The sequence below is a fragment of the Macaca thibetana genome, chromosome 4 (genome assembly GCF_024542745.1).
Source record: "Macaca thibetana thibetana isolate TM-01 chromosome 4, ASM2454274v1, whole genome shotgun sequence".
NCBI lineage: Eukaryota > Metazoa > Chordata > Mammalia > Primates > Cercopithecidae > Macaca > Macaca thibetana.
Window position 1 is genome coordinate 37,392,257 of NC_065581.1, and position 23,513 is coordinate 37,415,769.

At 45.4% G+C, this 23,513-nt stretch overlaps 3 protein-coding genes across 3 annotated transcripts in view; 2 read left to right on the top strand and 1 right to left on the bottom strand.

Moving 5' to 3' along the window:
• The window catches only part of SRSF3 (serine and arginine rich splicing factor 3), a 400,608-nt gene that overhangs the window by 373,985 nt on the left and 3,110 nt on the right, over positions 1-23,513 (top strand). The window contains exons 2-4 of the mRNA XM_050787833.1: positions 18,128-18,245; positions 20,489-20,696; positions 22,553-22,687. Coding sequence (XP_050643790.1) covers positions 20,491-20,696; positions 22,553-22,687 — 341 coding nt within the window. The 5' untranslated portion in view covers positions 18,128-18,245; positions 20,489-20,490. The remainder of the gene's footprint in view (positions 1-18,127; positions 18,246-20,488; positions 20,697-22,552; positions 22,688-23,513) is intronic.
• STK38 (serine/threonine kinase 38) overlaps positions 1-23,513 on the bottom strand; it is a 276,943-nt gene that overhangs the window by 80,981 nt on the left and 172,449 nt on the right. The gene's annotated exons all lie outside the window — the stretch shown is intronic.
• CDKN1A (cyclin dependent kinase inhibitor 1A) overlaps positions 21,795-23,513 on the top strand; it is a 96,174-nt gene continuing 94,455 nt past the window's right edge. The window contains exon 1 of the mRNA XM_050787857.1: positions 21,795-21,804. The gene's annotated coding sequence lies outside the window, so the exon portion shown is untranslated. The remainder of the gene's footprint in view (positions 21,805-23,513) is intronic.

Consider the following 23,513-nt stretch of genomic DNA (forward strand, 5'->3'; position numbering starts at 1 on the left):
GAGCCACTGTGCGTGGCCCTTATTTTTTATTTTTATTCTTTTTTGAGACAGGGTCTCGCTCTATCACAAAGGCTTCAGTGCAATGGCACAATCTTGGCTCACTGTAGCCTTGACCTCCTGGGCTAAAACAATCCTCTCACCTCAGTTTCCCAAGTAGCTGAGACCAGCACGCCTGGCTAATTTTTGTATTATTTGTAGAGATGGGATTTCACCACATTGCCCAGGTTGGTCTCAACTTCTGAACTCAAGCAATTTCCCTGCCTTGGCCTCCCAAAGTGTTGAGATTACAGGCATCAGCCCAGCTTTAGGTCGTTCTTGTTTTCTCCTTTTACAATACAAAATATATGACAATGAGACTCAAAAGAGTTTAAAGAAGTTGCTTGGCGGGGCGCGGTGGCTCACGCCTGTAATCCCAGCACTTTGGGAGGCCGAGACAGGAAGATCACGAGGTCAGGAGTTCGAGACCAGCCTGGCCAATATGGTGAAACCCTAGCTCTACTAAAACTACGAAAATTAGCCGGGCATAGTGGCAAGCACCTGTAATCCCAGCTACTCGGGAGACCGAGGCAGGAGAATTGCTTGAACCCGTGAGGCGGAGGTTGCAGTGGGCCAAGATCGCACCACCGTACTCCAGCCTGGGTGACAGAGCAAGACTCCTTCTCAAAAAAAAAAAAAAAAAGGAGTTGCTCAAGGTTTTAATCCCAGCCAACAACCAAGAATCCTGATAAGAATTTGCTTCTAAAATAAAAGCTCTCGGTTGGGTGCGGTGGCTCACATCTGTAATCCCAGCCCTTTGGGAGACCAAGGCAGGATCACTTGAGGTCAGGAGTTCAAGACTAGCCTGGCCAACACGGTGAAACCTTGTCTCTACTAAAAATACAAAAATTAGCCAGGTGTAGTGGTACACGCCTGTAATCCCAGCTATTTGGGAAACTGAGGCACGAGAATTGCTTGAACCCAGGAGGCAGAGGTTGCAGTGAGCTAAGATCGTGCCACTGCACTCCAGCCTGGGTGACAGAGCAAGACTCTGTCTCAAATAATAATAATAATAAATAAAATAAAAGCTCTCAGTTGCCAAGGTACTTTGAAGATTTGTAACTGCATGCCTGTTACTGGACACCTGCTTCCTAGTAACATGGTCAGAGTCTAGTGAGAAACATTCACCTCCCTTCCATGAACTCCCTCATCTGGGCAAGGCCTCTACAGTCCTGTGTCTCACAGGCTGTTGTGTTCCCCTTTCCAGCACCTGCTGGCATAAGACAGAAACTGAACACTATTACCCAACAGGCCTTTCTCATGAAAGCCCTGTTCATTGTTTTCTGTTTTTCTTTCAGAAATTAAAATTAATTAGACCTCCTGGGCTCTTTTCCAAGCAAGAATAGAGGTAGAAAATAGTGGCCGGGCGCGGTGGCTCATGCCTGTAATTCTAGCACTTTGGGAGGCCGAGGCGAGTGGATTGCCTGAGCTCAGGAGTTCGAAACCAGCCTCGGCAACACAGTGAAACCCCATCTCTACTAAAATACAAAAAATTAGCCAGGCGTGGTGGAGTCCACCTGTAATCCTGGCTACTTGGGAGGCTGAGGCAGGAGAATTGCTAGAACCCGGGAGGCAGAGGTTGCAGTGAGCCGAGATCGTGCCACTGCACTCCAGCTTGGGCAACAGAGCAAGACTCCATCTTGTTAAAAAAAAAAAAAAAGTAGCAAGTGGCAGAAAAGCCAGGAATCTGAAAGAGGGACTAGATGGTGGAGTCAGCGAGGGACTCAGAAGCTAAGCGGGAGGGAGTTTCTGAGCCTGCCCTGGCTCAGAAGGCTGCCTGTGGGGGGGGAAAAAAAAAAAAGAAGCTAAAGGGTGGACAGGGTGATGGGAAGGCTCTGGAACAGAGTAGCAATCATTAAAATATTCAAATAGTTGTGTGTTCATTGGTAGATAGCAGCTGCTCTGAGACCTCACGCCAGTGCTTATCTTCCACCCATCCCCGGCACCCAGTCTCTTCTCTTGCCACCCTCTGATGACTGTTTTGATTAGTTAGGGTCCAGGCTGAACTGTGGTTAAATATTTTGAATAACTTCCTTGGGTGTGGACACAAACCAGATTGGAATTCTAACTAGTGTGACCTGGCAACAGTATTCTTTTTTTTTTTTTTTTTCTTTTTGAGACAAGTCTCCCTCTGTTGCCTAGGCTAGAGTGCAGTGACGTGATCTCTGCTCACTGCAGCCTCCTTCTCCTGGGTTCAAGTGATTCTCCTGCCTCAGCCTCCCAAGAAGTTGGGACTACAAGTGCGTGCCACCACACTCGGCTAATTTTTTTGTATTTTTAGTAGAGAGGGGTTTCACCACATTGGCCAGGCTGGTCTTGAACTCCTGACCTCATGATCCATCCGCCTCGGCCTCCCAGAGTGCTGGGATTACAGGCGTGAACTACCGTGCCTGGCTTGGCAACGGTATTCTAATTTGAACACAGTGTCACCAACCACTGTTTGCGAACATTCAGACAGCCTCAACTCTGTCTACCCTTGGGTCACAGACTTTTAGGTACTGGTGATGTCATATGTATTTCTCACTGTTGTGATCAAAAAGTTTGAAAAATCCAGATTAGAGTATTCCAGGTACAGGGGACTGAATGCAGAGATACACAGCTTGTTTCTGGAGAGGAAATATGAGATGCCTTGGAGGTAGGCAGGGGCTAGGTATGAAGGCCATGAGGCCCAGTGGAGAGTGCCAGGAGGCAGTGACACTCCGATATGGGACACAGAATAGAAAGATGGTGAATTGGGGCTCTGAAGCATGTTGGGGATGTGAAAAAGAAGCATGTGTGTTGGATGTATGGCTCGGGGTCAGGGAGAGCCCCCACTCCTCCAAAGATAAAGCAGAGAACAGAGGTCCTGAAAGCCGATGAAGTCCTTCATGGAGAGAGGCACACAGGGAGCTGGGAAGGGGCATGGGAGGGAATCCTATGGGCCCCCTGCATTAGCAGGCAGAGGAGGAAGAGCACGCTGGAGGGCACTGAGGAAGAGGTGCCCGAGAGATGGGAACGTGGAAACTGGGAGGGAGAATTAACCAGTTGAGATGCTGTGGGTCCAGTAAGATAAGGACTCAGACATCTGCTGGGCCCCAGAGGCAGTATGGGTCTATGGTTAGGTAGCCTGACTGCAGGGGTCAAATCTGGCTCTGGTAATTCTGAGCTCTGTGACTTTCGGCAAGTGTTTTAACCTCTTGTGCCTCTGTTTTTTTCCTTTATAAAATGGAGATAATAACATTTACCTGAGTTTCAAGGATTGGATGAGTGTGTGTGTGTGTGTGTGTGTGTGTGTGTGTGTGTGTGTGCATGCATGTGTGCGTGTGTAGAGGAGGGAGTGAGAAAAAGATAGAGACTGAAAGACAGCCAGAAAGAGAGGGAGATTGAGAGAGAGATGCTCTGAACCAGGTTTAAAAAGTAGTAAATGAGCCAGGCGTGGTGGTTCACACCTGTAATCCCAGCATTTTGGGAGGCCAAGGTGGGCGGATCACCTGAGGTCAGGAGTTCAAGACTAGCCTGGCCAACATGGTGAGACCCCATCTCTACTTAAAATACAAAAAAATTAGCCAGGCGTGATGTTGCACACCTATAATCCCAGCTACTTGGAGGCTGAGGCAGGAGAATCTCTTGAACCCAGGAGGCAGAAGTTGCAGTGAGCCAAGATTGCATCACTGCATTCCAGCCTGGGTAACAGAGTGAGACTCCGTCACAAGAAAAAAAAAAAAAAATGTAGCAAATGGGCCAGGCGCAGTGGCTCATACCTGTAATCCCAGCACTTTGGGAGTCCGAGGTGGATATATCACTTGAGGTCAGTAATTGGGAGACCAGCCTGGCTAACATGGTGAAACCTCATCTCTACTAAAAATACAAAAATTAGCCGGGCATGGTGGCAGTTGCCTGTAATCTCAGCTACTCGGGAGGCTGAGGCAGTAGAATCACTTGAACCTGCCATTACTGGGCATATACCCAAAGGATTATATATCATGCTGCTATAAAGACACATAAACACATATGTTTATTGAGGCACTATTCACTTTGTTCCAAAGATTTGGAACCAACCCAAATGTCCATCAATGATAGACAGGATTAAGAAAATGCAGCACATATACACCATGGAATACTATGCAGCCATAAAAAAGGATGAGTTCATGTCCTTTATAGGAACAGGGACGAAGCTGGAAACCATCATTCTGAGCAAACTATCACAAGGACAGAAAACCAAACACCGCATGTTCTCACTCATAGATGGGAACTGAACAATGAGAACACATGGACACAGGGTGGGGAACATCACACACTGGGGCCAGCCGAGAAGTGGGGGAGGGAGGGATAGCATTAGGAGATATACCTAATGTAAATGATGAGTTAACGGATGCAGCACACCAACATGGCACATGTGTATATATGTAACAAACCTGCACATTGCACACATGTACCCTAGAACTTAAAGTAAAATAATAAAAAATAAAAATAAAAACAATAGAATACTTAAAAAGAAAGAAAGAAAAAAGAATCGCTTGAACCTGGGAAGTGGAGGTTGCAGTGATCTGACACTGCATTCCAGCCCAGGCGACAGACACTCCATATCAAAAAAAAAAAAAGTGATAAATGCTACATACAAGCTTATGCTGAATTATGACAGCTATCACTTGCTGGGCCTGAGTTTTCTTGGCTACAAACTAGATTAGTGTGTAAACTCTAGAAACTCAGGGGAAAAAAAGAAAAGAAAGAAAGCCATACTGGAGCTAAATAGACAAATATCTTTCAAAACACAGAATTAAGCACACACTAAAGATTGTGACATCTTGACATCTCTACTCTGCCCTCTTCAGTTGCTTCTTGTGGTTGCTTTTGAGGCTAAACTTACTTCCCTGTATTTGTGAGTTCCAGAGTGCCAGCTAGGGTCACCGAAACAAAGGTTTCTCATCTTCCAGCTGCACAAGCAATCCTTTTATTCTAGCCTGGATCCTTTGCCAGACCTCTTTGTAGGTCTGAGAACCAAATAAGGTAACACACACGAGGCAGGCATTGAAGTCCAGGCGCCACTGAGGGGGAAAAGAGGGTGGGGCTGAAATCGAAACTGGGAAGAGTCTTGGAGCTTAGGAACTGTGCTGCCTCAGAGGGCCCAGCACGCGAGGAAGGACGTCTGTCCATGTAACATGGTGTTCCTTAGGGCTCCCTGAAGGAAAGGGGGGGCTGAAAAAGCAAACGGACATCCCCCAGAGACACCAAACGCAGGCAATTTCCAAGCATTGTTGCTTTCTTTTACTTTCTTTTTTTTTTTTTTTTTTTTTTTGAGACAGAGTCCCTCTGTTGCCCAGGCTGGAGTACAGGGGTGCGATCTCAGCTCACTGCAGCCTCCCTTATGGCTGGGCTCAAGTGATTCTCCTGAGTTAGCCTCCCGAGTAGCTGGGACCACAGGCATGCACCACCATGACCAGCTATATATATATATTTTTTGGTAGAGAGAGGATTTTGCCATGTTGGTCAGGCTGTTCTCCAACTCCTGAGTTCAAGCAATCCAGCCACCTTGGCCTGCCAAAGTACTAGGATTACAGGTGTGAACCACCGCGCCTGGCCCAATCATAGCTGCTTTCTGCTTCTCAAGTGGACGTCAGGCTCCAGAGTCTCACCTGGAATTTGAATCCCACCTTCATCCTTTTTTTTTTTTTTTTTTTTGAGACAGAGTTTCGCTCTTGTTGCCCAGGCTGGAGTGCAATGGCACGATCTTGGCTGACCACAACCTCGGCCTCCCAAGTTCAAGCGATTCTCCTGCCTCAGCCTCCCAAGTAGCTGGGATTACAGGCATGTACCACGATGCCTGGCTACTTTTGTATTTTTAGTAAAGAGGGGTTTCTCCGTGTTTCTCAGGCTGGTCTCAAACTCCTGACCTCAGGTGATCCGCCTGACTCGGCCTCCCAAAGTGCTGGGGTTTTAGGCGTGAGCCACTGAGCCCGGTCTCCACCTTCGTCCTTTATAAACTGTGAGACCTTGGGCAAATTACTTAACTTCTCTGTGTCCTAGTTTTCATTTGTTTCAAGTACTACAATTACATTTTATAAATCAAGTACATTCCAGGAAAAACGACAGGGTGAAAATTAGTGTGTGTGCATGTGTGTGTCGGGGTGGGGTGTGGTTGCATGTGGAGAAATGTGTTGAGGGGGCGGTGTGTCAGGAAAGTAGAATTACCCAAATGTGCCCAGAAAACTCCCACACTTCGGTGTTTGTGAGATTCCCATTCCCAGATTGGGAGAAATAAGAGAATTAACTAACAATAGTTGGAAACTAACTGTGGACCAATTTAAAATGAAAGTTGTAAAGCCAACCTGTTCTTTTAGGTGTTTTGGCTCTCTACTTCAGTAGAAAGAACTTTTATTAATTTTGCACCAAAATCTAATCATAGAAAATTAGGCTGGATATGGTGGCTCATGCCTGTAATCCCAGCACTTTGAAAGGCTGAGGCAGGGCCGGGCATGGTGGCTCATGCCTGTAATCCCAGCACTTTGGGAGGCCAAGGCAGGCGAATCACTTGAGGTCAGGAGTTGGAGACCAGCCTGGCCAACATGGTGAAACCCCATCTCTACTAAAAATACAAAAATTAGCTGGGCGTGGTGGTGGTGCCTGTAATCCCAGCTACTGGGGAGGCTGAGGCAGGAGAATTGCTTAAACCCAGGAGGCGGAGGTTGCAGTGAGCCAAGATTGCGCTACTGTACTCCAGCCTGGGTAAAGAAGCAAGACTCAGTCTTGGGAAAAAAAAAAAGAAAGAAAGACTGAGGCAGGAGGATTGCTTGAGCCCAGGAGTCGAGACCACCTTGAGCAATATGGTGAGACCTCGTCTTTACAAAAAGTGAAAAAATTAGCTGGGTGTGGTGGTGCATGCCTGTAGTCTCAGCTACTCCGAAGGCTGAGGTGGGAGGATTGCATGAGCCCAGGAGGTCGAGGCTGTAGTGAGCCGTGATTATGCCACTGCATTCCAGGCCTGGGTGACAGGGCAAGATCCTCTCTCCAAAAAGGAAAACAAGAAACAAGAAAAACAAAAATTAGACCAAACAGAAAACAGGAAAAAAAAAAAAATCCTCAACTGTCTTATCATCTAGAGCTAAGTGTTAAACTTTCATACCTTTTTTTCTGTGTCTATATGTATGTACATAGGGACATACATATACACATATAAATACTGTATATTTGGAAAGCGGATCATGCCTGCATTGTTCTGCACCCTTTGAGGGGGAATGGTGAGAAGAGCTCTGAATTGCCAGACGTGGTAGCTCACGACTATAATTCCAGCACTTTGGGAGGCCGAGGCACGCAGATCACCTGAGGTCAGGAGTTCAAGACAGCCTGGCCAACATGGTGAAACCCCATCTCTACTAAAAATACAAAAAATTAGCTGGGCATGGTGGCGGATGCCTGTAATCCCAGCTACTTGGGAAGCTGAGGCAGGGGAATAACTTGAACCCAGGAGGCAGAGGTTGCAGTGAGCCGAGATCATGCCATTGCGTTCCAGCCTGGGCAACAAGAGCAAAACTTTGTTTCAAAAGAAAATAAAAGAAGAACTCTGAATCTTCTTAAAACCCACTCAAGGCGGGGAGTGGTGGCCCACGCCTGTAATGCCAGCACTTTCGGAGGCCAAGTCAGGTGGATCGCTGAGCTCAGGAGTTCAAGACCAGCCTGGGCAACATGATGAAACCCCCGTCTCTACAAAAAATAAAACACACACCCCCCCCAAAAAATTAGCTGGATGTGGTGGCTCGAGCCTGTATTCCCAGCTGCTTAGGAGACTGAGGCAGGAAGATGGCTTGAGCCCAGGAGGCAGAGGTTGCAGTAAGCTAAAATTTCACCAGTGCACTCCAGCCTGGGCGACAGAGTGAGACCCTTCTCAAAACAAACAAACAAGCAAACCCACTCAGTGGCCCCTAACCTTGCCAGTTTCCTCACATACATAAATCCTCTTTTGCTGATTCAATGTTTTCTAATATTTTGATTCTATAATATACTTCGAGACGACTACACTTTCACAGGACACAACATGGTAAATGACAGGAAGTATAATTTGAATAGAATCATAAACTATAATCCGAAATGACGAGCCCTCATATGCTGACACCATCCTTAAAATGTTAAAACAAAAACAAATATCAACAAGAACACTTTGTAAAGCAAGTTATAGGTTTCTGGCTATAGAATAAAGATCTGGGTAAATTTGTAATTTAAATTTAAAAACGTGACAAGCAATCAGATGCTATCAAGATGTTTTTGAATAGAACAGAAAGAAACAGGGAGCAAAGGTACAATCACTATGGGTCCTTGCATCAGTCTCTATTCTAAAACCAAGGTTTACAGGATTGTGGCAAAGTCTCTGGGGAAGACTGTGAATGGGAGCTTTCATTTACTCATTTTTTGATGAACTTTTTAAAAAATTGGGCTGGCAAATGACTCACGCCTGTAATCCCAGCACTTTGCGAGGCCGAGGTGGGCAGATCACCTGAGGTTAAATTCAAGACCAGCCTGGCCAACATGGTGAAACCCCATCTCTACCAAAAATACAAAAGTTAGCCAGGCATGGTGGCGCTTACCTGTAAGTGCCTTGGGAGGGTGAGGCAGGAGAATCATTTAAAACCCTAGCTATTCAGGAGGTGGAGGTTGCAGTGAGCCGAGATTATGCCACTGCACTCCAGCCTGGGAGACAGAGTGACTCCGTCTCAAAAATAAAAATAAAAATACTTACGAAACAATAAGGGAAATTTGAAAACTGATTGAATATTTGGTAATACGGAATTATTGTTTATTATTTTCGGTATAATAAACTTGAACTCCTGACCTCAGGTGATCTGCCCTCCTCAGCCTCCCAAAGTGTTGGGATTGCAGATGTGAACCACTGCGCCCGGCTGAAATTAATTTTAATATAGTTTACTTTTGTTTTTATTTTTTTTGAGACAGCGTATCTCTCTGTTGTCTAGGCTGGAGTACAGTGGCGTGATCTCAGCTCACTGCAATCTCTGCCTCCCGAGTTCAAGTGATCCTCCCACCTCAACCTCCCTAGTAGCTTGGATTACAGGTGTTTGCCACCATGCCTAGCTAATTTTTGTATTTTTGATAGAGATGGGGTTTCACCATGTTGCCCAGCTGGTCTCAAACTTCTGAGCTCAAGCGATCTGCCTGCCTCGGTCTCCCAAAGTGCTGGGATTAGATGTGTGAGCCACTGTACTCAGCCCTTAATCTAGTTTTTTAACTCAGTACATCAAAACTATTTGAACTTGAAATCAAATGAAATAATTTATTATTTTTTAATACAAAGTCTTTGAAATCCAGCATGTATTTTTCATTTACAGCACATCTCAATTAGGACTAAACCTGCCACAGGTACCTGTGGCTACATATCAGACAGCACAATCCTAGATCAGTTCTCTAGCCTTCTCAGCCCTGCCCTGTGCCCTGGCCAACCAACCTCTAGACTTGTAGCACTCAGCTCTCTTGCCCTCAGGCTTCCAGTAGGTTTTGAGCAAAAAATGTCACCATTAAAAGATGGGACAATGGAGAGAGTGGTTCTAGCCCCACACCCCCAAAACTGGGCTGCCACAGTTCCTCTATCTAAAGCTATAATAGCTCATCTCCCATGGCTACAGCACCTGGCTGCTTTTGGTAACCCTGCTCCCTTCCTTGCCCCATTGGGCCTAAGAGCTGCCTTTGGGATTGCCCTTTCTCCTATGGGTTTCCTTAACTCTGCCCACACCCCTGTACATAATTCCCTATATGGTTAACCGTTTAAGTGTGCCATCTGTTTCCTGCCAGGATCTTGACTGAACCATGTCGTTAGTGAACTGTTGTGATGGTTCATGCTCTTTTTTTTTTCTTTTTCTTTTTCTTTTTTTTTTTTTTTAGATAGAGTCTCACTCTGTGGCCCAGGCTGGAGTGCAGTGGCACAACCTTGGCTCACTGCAACCTCTGCCTCCCGGGTTCAAGAGATTCTGCCTCAGCCTCCAGAGTAGCTGTGATTACAGGTGTGAGCCACCATGCCCGGCTAATTTTTGAGTTTTTTTTTGAGATGGAGTCTCTCTTTGTTGCCCAGGTTGGAGTGCAGTGGTATGATCTCAGCTCACTGCAACCTCCGCCTCCTCGGTTCAAGCGATTCTCCTGCCTCAGCCTCCCTAGTAGCTGAGACTACAGGCGTGTGCCACCACACCAAGCTTATTTTTTGTATTTTGAGTAGAGATGGGGTTTCACAGTGTTAGTCAGAATGGTCTCGATCTCCTGACCTTGTGATCTGCCTGCCTCGGCCTCTCAAAGTACCGGGATTACAGGCGTAAGCCACTGTGCCCAGCCAATTTTTGTATTTTTTAGTAGAGATGGGGTTTCACCATGTTGGCCAAGCTGGTCTCGAACTCCTGACCTCAGGTGACCTACTTGCCTTGGCCTCTCAAAGGGCTGAGATTACAGGCATGAGTCACCATGCCCAGCCTGTGAAGGTTCATACTCTTTAAGACTTTCCTTCATGGGTACTTGAAGTCAATCACAATACTTAAAACATTAAATATTGGCCGGGCGCGGTGGCTCAAGCCTGTAATCCCAGCACTTTGGGAGGCCGAGATGGGTGGATCACGAGGTCAGGAGATCGAGACCATCCTGGCTAACACGGTGAAACCCCATCTCTACTAAAAAATACAAAAAACTAGCCGGGCCAGGTGGCGGGCGCCTGTAGTCCCAGCTACTCGGGAGGCTGAGGCAGGAGAATGGCGGGAACCCGGAAGGCGGAGCTGCAGTGAGCTGAAATCTGGCCACTGCACTCCAGCTTGGGCGACAGAGCGAGACTCCGTCTCAAAAAAAAAAAAAAAAAAAAAAAAAAAAAAAAAAAAAAAAACCTTAAATATTGTATTATTTATTTATTTGTTTTGAGACAGAGTCTCACTCTGTTGCCCAGGCTGGAGTGCAGTGGTGTGATCTTGGCTCATTGCAACCTCTGCCTCTGGGTTCAAGCGAGTCTCCTGCCTCAGTCTCGCAAGTAGCTGGGATTACAGGCACGCACCATTATGCCTGGCTAATTTTTTGTATTTTTAGTAGAGACGGGGTTTTGTCATGTTGGCCAGGGTGGTCACGAACTCATTAAAAGATGAGACACCTCAGGTGATCTGCCCGCCTCAGCCTGCCACAGTGCTGGAATTACAGCCAAATTTTTTTTTTTTTGAGACAGGGTCTTGCTCTGTTGCCCAAGTTGGAGTGCAGTGAAACAATCATAGCCCACTGCAGCTTCAAACACCTGTACTCAAGAGATCCTTGCCGTCTCAGCCTCTTGAGTAGCTAGAACTACAGGCACACAGCACCACTTTGCTAACTTTTTAAAAAATTTTTTTGTAGAGATAATAACAAAACTGCTGGTCTCAGAATCCCTGGCCTTAAGCGATTATCCCATCTTGGCCCCCCAAAACATAAAACATTAAACCAGGCTGGGCATGGTGGTTCATGCCTGTAATCCCAGCACTTTGGGAGGCTGAGGCGGGCAGATAACGGGGTCAAGAGATCAAGACTATCCTGGCCAACATAGTGAAACCCCGTCTCTACTAAAAATACAAAAATTAGCTGGACGTGGTGGCAGGGGCCTGTCGTCCCAGCTACTTGGGAGGCTGAGGCAGGAGAATCGCTTGCAACTGGGAGGTGGAGGTTAGAGTGAGCCAAGATCACGCCACTGAACTCCAGCCTGGCGACAGAGCAAGAATCCATCCCAAACAAACAACAACAACAAAAACATTAATCCTTATACAAAACTCTTAGTGCCTGGCCATCAGTAATTTATTTCTTTTCTGAAAATATTTTTTTTTTGTGAGACAGAGTCTCACTATGTGCCCCAGGCTAGAGTGAAGTGGTGCAATCTCAGCTCACTGCAACCTCTACCTCCCAGGCTCAAGTGATCTTCCCATCTCAGCCTCCTGAGTAGCTGGGACTATAGGTGCACAACACCATGCCCAGCTAATTTTTGTATTTTTTTGTAGGTGTGCGGGGGGCATTTTGCTATGTTGTCCAGGCCAGTCTCAAACTCCCAGTCTGAAGTGGTCCTCTCGCCTCAGCCGTCCAAAGTACTGGAATTACAGGCACAAACCACTGTGCTCAGCATTTTTTGTTTTTAATTTTAAATTAAAAAAAAAAAATATATATATATATATATATATATGCGGCCAGGTGCGGTGGCTCACACCTGTAATCCCAGTACTTTGGGAGTGGGGAGTCTGAGGCGGGTGGATCACTTGAGGTCAGGAATTCCAGACCAGCCTGGCCATGATGGTGAAACCCTGTCTCTACTAAAAACAATTAGTTGGGCGTTGTGGCAAATGCCTGTAATCCCAGCTACTTGGGAGGCTGAGGCAGAAGAATCGCTTGAACCCAGGAGCCAAAGGTTGCAGTGAGCCAAGATCACGCCACTGAACTCCAGCCTGGGCAACAGAGTGAGACTCCATCTCAAAAACAAACAAACAAACAAATCTTAGATGTAGTGAACTGGTAACAGGTGAATTTTAGAATTGGAAGATAACTTAGTACCATGCTCTCAACTTGAGATAGTGAGAAGTCTGTGTCAGAATAATTTTTGTATTTGAAATCTTGGCTTGGTGTGGTGGCCATTTTGGGAGGCAGAGGCAGGAGGATCACTTGAGCCCAGGAGTTCAAGACCAGCCTGGTCAACATAGCAGGACCCCCACCTCTGTAAAATAAAATAAAAAAGAATTTTTGTATTTAGAATCTTTCTGATGGCAAGTGACAAGAAAAAACCCAACTCAAAGTGGCTTAAGCTACTTTGAGGAAACTGTAGGAACTTGTATGGTAATCTCTCTGTGGTAGGGAGTCTGGTTCCAGGACCCCTGAGGATACCAAAATCCGAGGATGCACAAGTCCCTTATATGAAATGTAGTATTTGCATATAATCTATGCACATCCTCTTATAATTTAAATCAACTCTACATTAATTATAGCTAACACAATATAGGTAAATGGTTGTTATGCTGTATTGATACTGTTGTATTATTTTTTATTCTTTTAAAAAATATTTTTGATCTGCAGTTGGTTGCAGGAACCTGAGGATACAGAGGGCTGACTGTATGTTCAAATAACTGGGAATTCAGGCTGGGCTTCGTGGCTCACACCTGTAATCCCAGCACTTTGGGAGGCTGAGGCAGGCGGATCACCTGAGGTCAGGAGTTGGAGACCAGCCTGGCCAACACGGTGAAACCCCGTCTCTACTAAAAATAACAAACATTAGCCAGATGTGGTGGTGCATGCCTGTAATCCCAGCTACTCAGGAGGCTGAGGCACAAGAATTGCTTGAACTTGGGAGGCGGAGGTTGCAGTGAGCTGAGACCTCTCTGCTGCACTCCAGACTGTGCAACAGAGCAAGACTCCAACTCAAAAAAAAAAAAAAAAAAAAAAAAAGAAAGAAGAAAGAAAAAGAAAAAATAATTGGGAATTCAGAAAGTGGAGCTGGGTTCAAGGCTTCTTAAACAAGACTCTCCATGGCTCCTTATTTCCCACCTTGCAGTTCTCCTTCCCACTGTGTTAGGTCTACCTCAGGCTGCTTCTTCCCTCCTGGAAACAGGCTGGCTGCCCAGCTCAGGACTGTGCTAATGAGGGGAAATAGCACACCTCTCTCTGGTTGGCCTGTGAACAGTGCTGGACTCAGCAGCTGACTGGTCTGACTGGATTATTCATCCTCATTCCTAATGGTGGGGGAGGCGCAAGGGAGGGACTAAGAACTTGGGTGATTTAATTAATCCAGAATGGTTACCTCCCTACCCCTGAAAAAGAGGGGTATAGGACCCAACCACATTCAAATCAATAATATGTACTACTTGTGAGAAGGGTGGTTTCCCAAAGAAAATCAAGAGATATTCCTACAACATAATGATTCCCATTCTGTGTCTGTACCAAAAACTCTGATATGTCTCCTTGAAGCTTCACGTATTCGAGGGTCCAGACAAGAGTAGTGGTCATATAAGTTTAAAGGAAGATTAAAATACTCCACAGGACCAGGTGTGATGGCTCACATCTGTAATCCCAGTACTTTGGGAGGCCAAGGTGGGCAGATCACTTGAAGCCAGGAGTTTGAGACCAGCCTGGCCAACATGATGAAACCCTATCTCTACTAAAAACACAAAAATCAGCCCGGCGTGGTGGTGCACACCTGTAGTCCCAGCTACTCGGGAGGTTGAGGTAGGAGAATTGCGTGAACCCGGGAGGTGGAGGTTGCAGTGAGCTAAGATCGTGCCACTGCACTGCAGCCTGGGCAACAGAGTGAGACCAAAAAAAAAAAAAAAAAAGAAAAGAAAAAAAAAAAACCTCTACAGCAAGTGGACAATTTATTTGTCTGAAGTCACTAGAAGATGAAAAGCTGTGGATGGCCAGGGGAGGTTCAGAATGTTTTCGTTACTAGAGGTGGAGGGATTAAGAGAGTTCCACTGAAAGACAACACACTTGACTAGCACCACACACACAAACAAACAAACAAAAAACAGGAAAAGTGGTGGGAAAGAATGGGAAAATGAGATGGTCAAAGTTTTAAAAAGCCAGCATGTATTTATTTATTTATTTATTTATTTATTTATTTATTTATTTATAAGACAGGGTCTCATTCGACTGCACTGGAATGCACTGGAGTGCAGTGGCACAATCTTGGCTTACTGCAGCCTCAACTTCTCGGGTTCAGGCGATTCCCCCACCTCAGCTTTCCGAGTAGCTGGACTACAGGTTCCCATCACCACGGTTAATTTTTTGTATTTTTAGTAAAGACAGGTTCTCCCCATGTTGCCTAGGCTGGTCTCAAACTCTTGGTCTAAAGTGGTCCACCAGCCTAGGCTTCCCAAAGTGCTGCGATTACAGGTGTGAGCCACTGCACCCAGCCGGCCAGCAGTTTGAAAAGCAGTGATTGTGCCAGACGATTTACATACATCATTTCTCTTAATTAAATAATTTAACAGCCCAGCGCGGTGGCTCATGCCTGTAATCCCAGCACTTCCGGAGACTTGTTTGAGGTCAGGAATTAGAGACCAATCTCAGGAGTTGGATTGGTCTCAAACAACTCAAACAACTCTCCCAAGGCAGTAGAATCGTTTGAGGCCAGGAGTTCGAGACCAACCTAGGCAACAAAGTGAGACTCCTCTATAAAAAGTCAAAAAATTAGCCAGGCACGGTGGCTAATTTTAACCTATGAGGTCCAGCCCACGAGGTCCAGGTTGTGGTGCGTGAAGTTTGCTCCAATGCCCTCCTGCCTGAGTAAGAGAGTAAGACCCTATCTCAAAATAAATAAATAAATAAATAAATAAATGAAAGAAAGAAAGGAAAAAAAAAAAAAAGCCCAGGTGCTGTGGCTCACGGCTGTAATCCCAGCACTTTGGGAGGTAGAGGATGGTGGATGGTTTTGAGCTAAGGAGTTTCAGATCAGCCTGAGCAACATGGTGAAATCCTGTCTCTACAAAAAATACAAAAATTAGCTGGGCGTTTGTGCTTGCGCCTGTGGTCCTAGTTGTTGGGGAGGCTGAGGCAGGAGAACTGCTTGAGCCTGGGAGGTGAAGGTTGCCGTGAGGCAAGAACGAACCACTGCACTCCAGCCTGGGTGACATAGCCAGACCCAGAGTCTCAAAAATAAATAAATAAAAATAAACAACTATGTATTGCCTGACTGCTGTGTCGTTTCCAAGCCCTGGGGATGCAGGTGTGACCACAATTGGCCAAAGTGACAAAACCTAACAGCTGTAACCCTGCAAGACTGGGGTTATTTTATACAGAGGAAATACAGAAGTTAAACATTCTTCTCAGGACGCTTCAGCTAGTAACTAGCAGTGGGGGCTGGGGCCAAATCCAGGACTGCCTGACTCCAGAGCCTTTGATTTGATAGAAGGAAAGAAAATGAAAAAGAGGAGAAAAGCTTACATAGAGGAGGGGAACAAATCAAGGCAAATATAAATGAGCCAGAAAAAAAAATCTAGATGAGAGAGAAATAAGAAAAGGTTTGCTAGGAACCCCTACCCCCCTTTTACAGGTGAGGAAACTAGGCTGAGATGTAATAAATCTGTATTTTTCCTTCGCTACAGATAAACCTTTAGAACCACAATAAGAGGTAAGGCTTCAAAAGAAAAATACCTGGGAAAGTTAAAACATAATAATTGGCTGGCCAGGTGTTGTGGCTGAGGCCTGTAATCCCAGCACTTTGGGAGGCCGAGGCGGGCAGATTGCTTGAGGTGGGGAGTTCGAGACCAGACTGACCAGCATGGTGAAACTCCGTCTCTACTAAAAATACAAAAATTAGCCGGGTGTGTTTACAGATGCCTGTAATCCCAGCTACTCAGGAAGCTGAGGCAGGAGAATTGCTTGAACCCGGGAAGCGGAGGTTGCAGTGAGCCGAAGTCACGCCATTGCACTCCAGCCTAGGCTACAGAGCAAGACTCTATCTCTAAAAAAACAAAAAACGGAAAAACGTAATAATTGGCATATCTTTCAGCTAAGAGGGAATAAATAAAAACACAGGTTCTTTCTCTCTCTCTTTTTTTTTTGAGACGGAGTCTCGCTCTGTCACCCAGGCTGGAGTGCAATGGAATGATCTCAACTCACTGCAACCTCTGCCTCTCGGGTTCAAACAATTCTCCTCTCTCAGCCTCCCGGGTAGCTGGGATTACAGGTGTGTGCCACCGCGCCGGACTAATTTTTGTGTTTTTAGTAGAGATGGGGGTTTCACCATATTGGCCAGGCTGGTCTTGAACTCCTGACCTCAGGTGATGGGCCCGCCTTGGCCTCCCAAAGTGCTGGGATTACAGGCGTGAACCGTCACACCCAGCCTTTTTCTCTCTTTTTTTTTTTTAGAGCAGATATAACAAGTAAATTTAGCAATACGTCAGACTAGACTGAAAGGGGTTTAGGGTGGGGGTATATTTGGGGGCAGGAGACTAGCTGAACTGTTCAGGAAATCTTGGTGATTTTTATTTTCTTCCTTTTTTTTGACACGAAGTCTCGCTCTGTGGCCCAGGCTGGAGTGCTGTGGGAGGATCTCAGCTCACAGCAACCTCCACCTCCTGGGTTCAAGTGATTCTTCTGCTCTCCTCCCAAGTAGCTGGGATTACAGGCGCCCGCCACCACGCCCGACCAATATTTGTATTTTTAGTAGAGACGGGATTTCACCATGTTGGCCAGGCTGGTTTTGAACTCTTGACCATGTTGGCCAGGCTAGTTTTGAACTCTTGACCTCAAGTGATCCGCCTGCCTCGGCTTCCCAAAGTGCTGGGATTACAGGCGTGAGCCCGGCGCCCGGCCCTTGGTGATTTTTCTAAGCTTATCACAGTCTCTCTCCCCTTAGAGTTAATTATTCTTGTGGCTCTGTGTTCCTAAGGGAAGTGGTCCGGACAAAATACATGCCAGGCAGTGCAAGGGCTGCTAGGAGAAAGGCCCGAGATACCCCTCCCGGCATTCGCTTGGGGGCCCACAATTTACATTCAATCTTCTTCAGAAACTTCCTTTTCCCGGTGTTTGCTAAAGGTGATAGTTTCCAGGTCACCTGACCGGTCTCCTTTGCTGTCAGCGCCAAGTCCTGCAAGTTTGCGTGAGAGGCGAGAAACCAGCAAGAGTTGGGCAAACTTTTCAAACCAGGTTTTTCCTTCAGGGTGGAATCTAGGCGGCCACAGTCTGGTGCCAGCTGGGTCACAAACAGCTCCGTGACCTGTTTGTAAACGCGATGCTCTTAGGTCCAGCCTAACCGCTCACAAGGGTGAAGCACTTAATTAATTCATCTCTTAATCTTGTTAGGAGCCAACGGCTCCGATTAGTGTTTGGGCGTGACGGGGACGGTGCTGTTTATGAAGTCCCAGCCCATTTGGAGGTTAGGAAGAGGTGTCTGTGGGTAACTTGAAGGTCGACACACTAGGAAGAACGCTCGAGGGAGCGCCAGGCCTGTTACAACGAGCGCGCGCGCCGGCGCACTTCTCCACCCACCCGGCGCAACCGCCAGAGCGCGCTCCCAGCAACCGCGGCTCTCGCTGCGTTTGTAGCCACTACGTCACGGCCTCTTCTGCTTCTCATTGGGCGAGTCCGTCCAATCATGTGATTCCAGTATGGCGTATAAATAAAGGCGAGGAGAACGCGGTGGTCCGCCATTTCGTGGACGCCGGGTGAGCGAGAGCGTTGGTGGGTGTTGGGTCGGAGGAAAGCAGGAAGACCCATCGGAGCGTGTGGATTTGAGCCGCTGCATTTCTTAATCCTAGATCTCGGTAAGAGACCAGCGAAAGAGGGAGTGAGGTGGAAGTGGAATTTAACCGTACCAAGGAGGAGCCAGGCCCAATGGCGGCGCCAGATTGAGACAAAGAGGCGCCGCCGCCATTTTGTGACGTTCAGCACGGGGCGGTGGCGGGGGTTCCCGGCCCATCAGAGGGTTTCCTAGTCTTGGGGTGGAGGTGTTTATATTCCTCAGTGGGTGATGAGCCAGGATAGGGGGTTACCCGGGAGTTGGGAACCACAAAGGGGACCGATAGCCGAGTTGTATTCCAGGTCGCAGCCTTTTTATGTTTATGGCGCCTTTTTTTTGGGCCCATCATTTAATTGGGAAGCTCCTCGGAATGCTTTTGTAAAGTCACTAACCAAGACTGGACCTTCTAATTCATGTTAAATGGCCCCCGTAATCACTTTTACTTTCATGTAGTTTCAGTTTTCGCAGCCTGAATCTAATCACTTTTTTCTAAGACCGAACGATCTTCCTTGAACTTATTAAGATTCGTTCTTTCAGCCGCCTCCCATTAAAATGTAGGCTTAAGACAGATGCCACCAGTGTTTTTAAAGATTTTCACCAGTGGTTTGATCTTAGAACTCCTGGGCACAGGGTGTGGTCACAGCAAGTAGGATGTGTCTGGACTGGATATTTTAATTAGACAAGCCCAGAGTAAGAACGTGGTGTTTATGGAAAGCACTTCAGCTAAATTATTGAGTATATGGTTTTTATGTAATTGAAACTGGTCTACAAGTTTATCAGATTCATCGCCAAAGTGACGACTAAGTAATAAAGCTTAATCAAATGTAAGTCCGCCAAGGAAAAACAAAAAAATAAGTCCCCAAAGTGCAGTGAATTTTTGAGTAGCAAATACCTCTTTGTAACTTTTTATTAAAGTAAAATTATCCCAAAGTGGTATTTAGTATAATCAGTGTTGTGTAATCATCACTTACACGTAGTTCCAAAACATTTCCGTCACCCCCCACCGCCCCCAGGAGACTCCTACCCATTGAGCCCTTACTCCCAGTTTCCCTGTCCCACTTCCTCCAGTCACTAGCCACCACTAATGTCTCTCTCTGAACTTAGCTATTTTAGATATTTAGTATTTATGGAATCGTGTATTTTTATGTCTGGCTTCTTTAGCGTAATGTTTTCAAGGTTTTCCAACGTTGGAGCATTTGTCAGTACATCATTCTGAACAATACTCATTTTATGTCTATACCACATTTTGCTTATCCGTTTCTGTTGATGGACATTTGGGTTAACACCTTTTGGCTACTGTGAATAAGTGCTGCTATGAGCTTACGTTTAAAAAAAAAAACTGGAAAGTTGGTCTCGTTGCTTGAGAAATTCTTACTGCGTAAGACTTTGGTCTATTTAATGACATGTGATAGCCTCCTTGTTCCTATGATTTCAAATGACCAAAATAGGCATGCATTTATTTATTTTTATTTTTTTGACGATGGAACCTCGCTCTGTCGCCCAGACTGGAGTACAGTGGCGCGATCTGGCTCACTGCCACCTCCGCTTCCCGGGTTCAAGCGATTGTTCTGCCTGAGCCTCCCGAGTAGCTGGGACTAAAGGTGTGCGCCACCATGCCCGGCTAATTTCTGTATTTTTAGTTGAGACGGAGTTTCACCATATTGGCTAGGCTGGTCTCGAACTCCTGACCTCGTGATCCGCCTGCCTCGGCTTCCCAAAAGTGCTGGGATTACAGGCGTGAGCCCGGTCCATGGGCATTTTTTTTTTAAATGAAAAGTTGGCTTTTTATTAAAGCTGATACGTTTTGGCTTATGTAGGCACTTTGAATCCCTTTTCTGGTAGTGTAACCTAAAGGACTAGCTTTCTTCATCATTGTTGTATTTGGTTTTGAGTCCCCAACAGAACTCTTTTATACTTTTCTAGAAATGCTTTATTTGGGGGATTAAATAAAATAACAGGTTAAGTCTTTAACTCACGGCCCAGATGATGGTAAATGCTCCTCCAGTGTTCTCACGTTCCAAGGAAGCTGTTTTTTCCTTCACTAATTGCTGGCTTCCTGAGGGTCAGGAGAGTAAAAGTTATGGGGGAACAGGTGCTTAGCAGTAACATTTCTTGTTTGGTTTCTAGCATTTTGGAATTAAGTTTTTTTTTCTCTTTACATGCTACCTTAAACTCTTTTGTGCACCATAATGGAATTCTTTCTAAGGATCTGTGGTTTTAACTGTAGATGTTTAGATAAATGAATATTTTTGGTATTTTTCATTACAGAAATGCATCGTGATTCCTGTCCATTGGACTGTAAGGTTTATGTAGGCAATCTTGGAAACAATGGCAACAAGACCGAATTGGAACGGGCTTTTGGCTACTATGGACCACTCCGAAGTGTGTGGGTTGCTAGAAACCCACCCGGCTTTGCTTTTGTTGAATTTGAAGATCCCCGAGATGCAGCTGATGCGGTCCGAGAGCTAGATGGAAGGTGATTTAAATTGATACAAATGTATTGCTTGTATTTTTCATATTTAAAATGTACAGGATATGTGGCTCTTAGATCTGGCTTTCCCAATCACTGGCCAATTGTATCTTTAGATACAATTGGGATTTTTTTTTTTTTTTGAGACGAGTCTTGCTCTGTCACCTGGGCTGGAGTGCAGTGGTACGATCTCGGCTCACCACAGCCTCTGCCTCCTGGATTCAGGTGATTCTCCTCCCTCAGCCTCCTGAGTAACTGGGACTATAGGCATGTGCCATTATGTGGGGCTGATTTTTGTATTTCTAGCAAAGATAGGGTTTCACCATGTTGACCAGGCAGGTCTCGAACTCCCGACCTCAGGTGGTCTGCCTGCCTGGGTCGCTCTCCCAAAGTGCTGGAATTACAGGTGTGAGCCACTCTGCCCAGCCAGGATCAAATATTTTTAAGAGTAGTTGTGAACTGATACTTGTTTAAAAAATTGTTTACAAAATGGTTATGCGGGTTTGTTGTATCTTTACTTTTATGTATTTGAAATACTTATTCCAGAAAGTGAATCAGTTACTATCTCCCTTTGTGTTAATAGTGTCCTGTTAGCTGGCTAAGTAAGGCCTGAGTATTGACCTCCATGCCCCCCACCCCCCTTTCCTCATCTTTGGAAATATAATGGAAAAAAGGGTCTGAGCGTTCACTGTAAAGCTACATGAAAGGTTGGTCAATTCAAGCAGGTCGTAGTAAAGTTTTCCAGGGCTCACCTCTTCCCAGTCACTGTCCAAATATGATAGCTTATCTAAATTTAATGACGAGTTGTATGAAGGGTGAGAAGTAATGGTCTTTTCTACTACTCTGAGCTATAATTTCTTTTTTTTTAAAAAATGTATATTTAAAAAATAATACAGATGGCGGTCTATGTTGCCCAGGCTGACTTCAAGCTCTTGGGCTCAAGCCATCCTCCTACCTCAGTCTGTCTGAGCGCTGGTATTACAGGAGTGAGCCACCTCACCTGGCCACAGCTATAATTTGTTCTGTGCTGACTATTGAGGGGAGAGGGTACTGTAAAATGGCCAAAATGGTTGTCTTGTCTTGAGCCCATTTTTTACTTGGAGTTGGGCGGGGGGAGACCAATAAATACAGCCTGACAAATAACTGAAATAAGTGCTGGGACCTCAAAAGAAGTCGTCGTAATGAAGATACAGAAGAACTTGTTTTTCAAGGATAAATGGATCTTCACACTTAAATTGCAACTGTTAACAAATTAATATTGAGCTCAGTAGTCAGACTGGCTCTAACAATTAGGCAATAAAATAGAAGTTGGCTTCCTTGTGAATTGGTACTTTAGAAAATCCTATTTAATTGTTTAATTTGAAATTAATTGAAATTTTAATTTGAAACTGAGAAACAAACTTATTTTGTTTTTCAAGACAGAGTCTTGCTCTGTTGCCCAGGCTGGAGTGCAGTGGCGTGATCCTGGCTCACTGCAACCTCTGCCTGCTGGGTTTGAGCGATTCTCCTGCCTCAGCCTCCTGAGTAGCTGGGATTACAGGCATGTGCCACCACACCTGGCTATTTTTTGTATTTTTAGTAGAGCCAGGGTTTCACCATGTTGGCCAGGATGGTGTCGAACTCTTGACCTAGTGATCCGCCTACCTCAGCCTCACAAAGTGTTGGGATTACAGGCATGTACCACCATGCCCGGCCAAAGCTCACTTTATATTAGTAAAAATAAGGGAGCTAGAAATTTGGTATTAAATTTCACAGACATTCAGATGTGTTCTTTGCAGAATAGCCAACTGGGAGTACTTTTGGCTTTAATACACAAGTCAGAAAGTTAGGCTGTTTTAAGTGTAATATCTTCGCTTCCTCAGAACACTATGTGGCTGCCGTGTAAGAGTGGAACTGTCGAATGGTGAAAAAAGAAGTAGAAATCGTGGCCCACCTCCCTCTTGGGGTCGTCGCCCTCGAGATGATTATCGTAGGAGGAGTCCTCCACCTCGTCGCAGGTACTTGAGAGAAAGCTTGTTTAGAGGTATTGGTGTAATGGAGTAGCTAGTAGGAGCAGGTATTTCTCTTAAAAGTTTGTTGGTGGGTTTTAAACTTTGGAAGAATCGGAGGTTTCTATGAAACATTTGTTGGGTGTAGTTTGGGGTATGTGAGTTGTGCTGAGTGTTGGCTTTTGTCTTTAGGTCACTGTTCATGTTGGTAGTCAGTAACTTCTATCTTGGATCTGTCTTCTAGTTCATCTTTCTAGTTGCATCTTTCCAAATCTTCCCTTATACTTCAATTTAGGCCTTTTTCCATTTCTTGGCTCCATAATGACAAACATTACATTCAACTCTAGCTCTTCACAAATTTGTGTTTTCTACTACTAGCACAATTGTAATATTTATCAAACAGGCAGCTGTTTTAATGTTACAACTGGTAAAGTAGAAATCATTCTGAAACTAACTTAAGTCACTGACCAATAAAGGGGGCTAAAAAAGACGTAATCCCAGTCATCTGTTCTTCAATCCCAAATAGGAGAAAATTCAGTTTTTTTATAATTGAAAATGGCATCATTCTTGGACCAGGCAGTATTGTCTGGTTGCTAACTCCACATCTCCTCAGACCTCCAAAATAGTTTCTATAGGACTAAATTTACCTCTTACAGGTGAGTGGAGTCCTTCTAGGAGACAGGAGTTCAAAATCTTGCCCCTTTTGCTATTTTGAAAAACAACAGCACACTGTTGCCCATCATAATAAAGAGTATTTGTTAGCTAATAGATGGTTGTACTGATGGCTTGTTTTTCATTTTTTTTGTGCTTTTTGGTCCATCTATTAATAAAAATG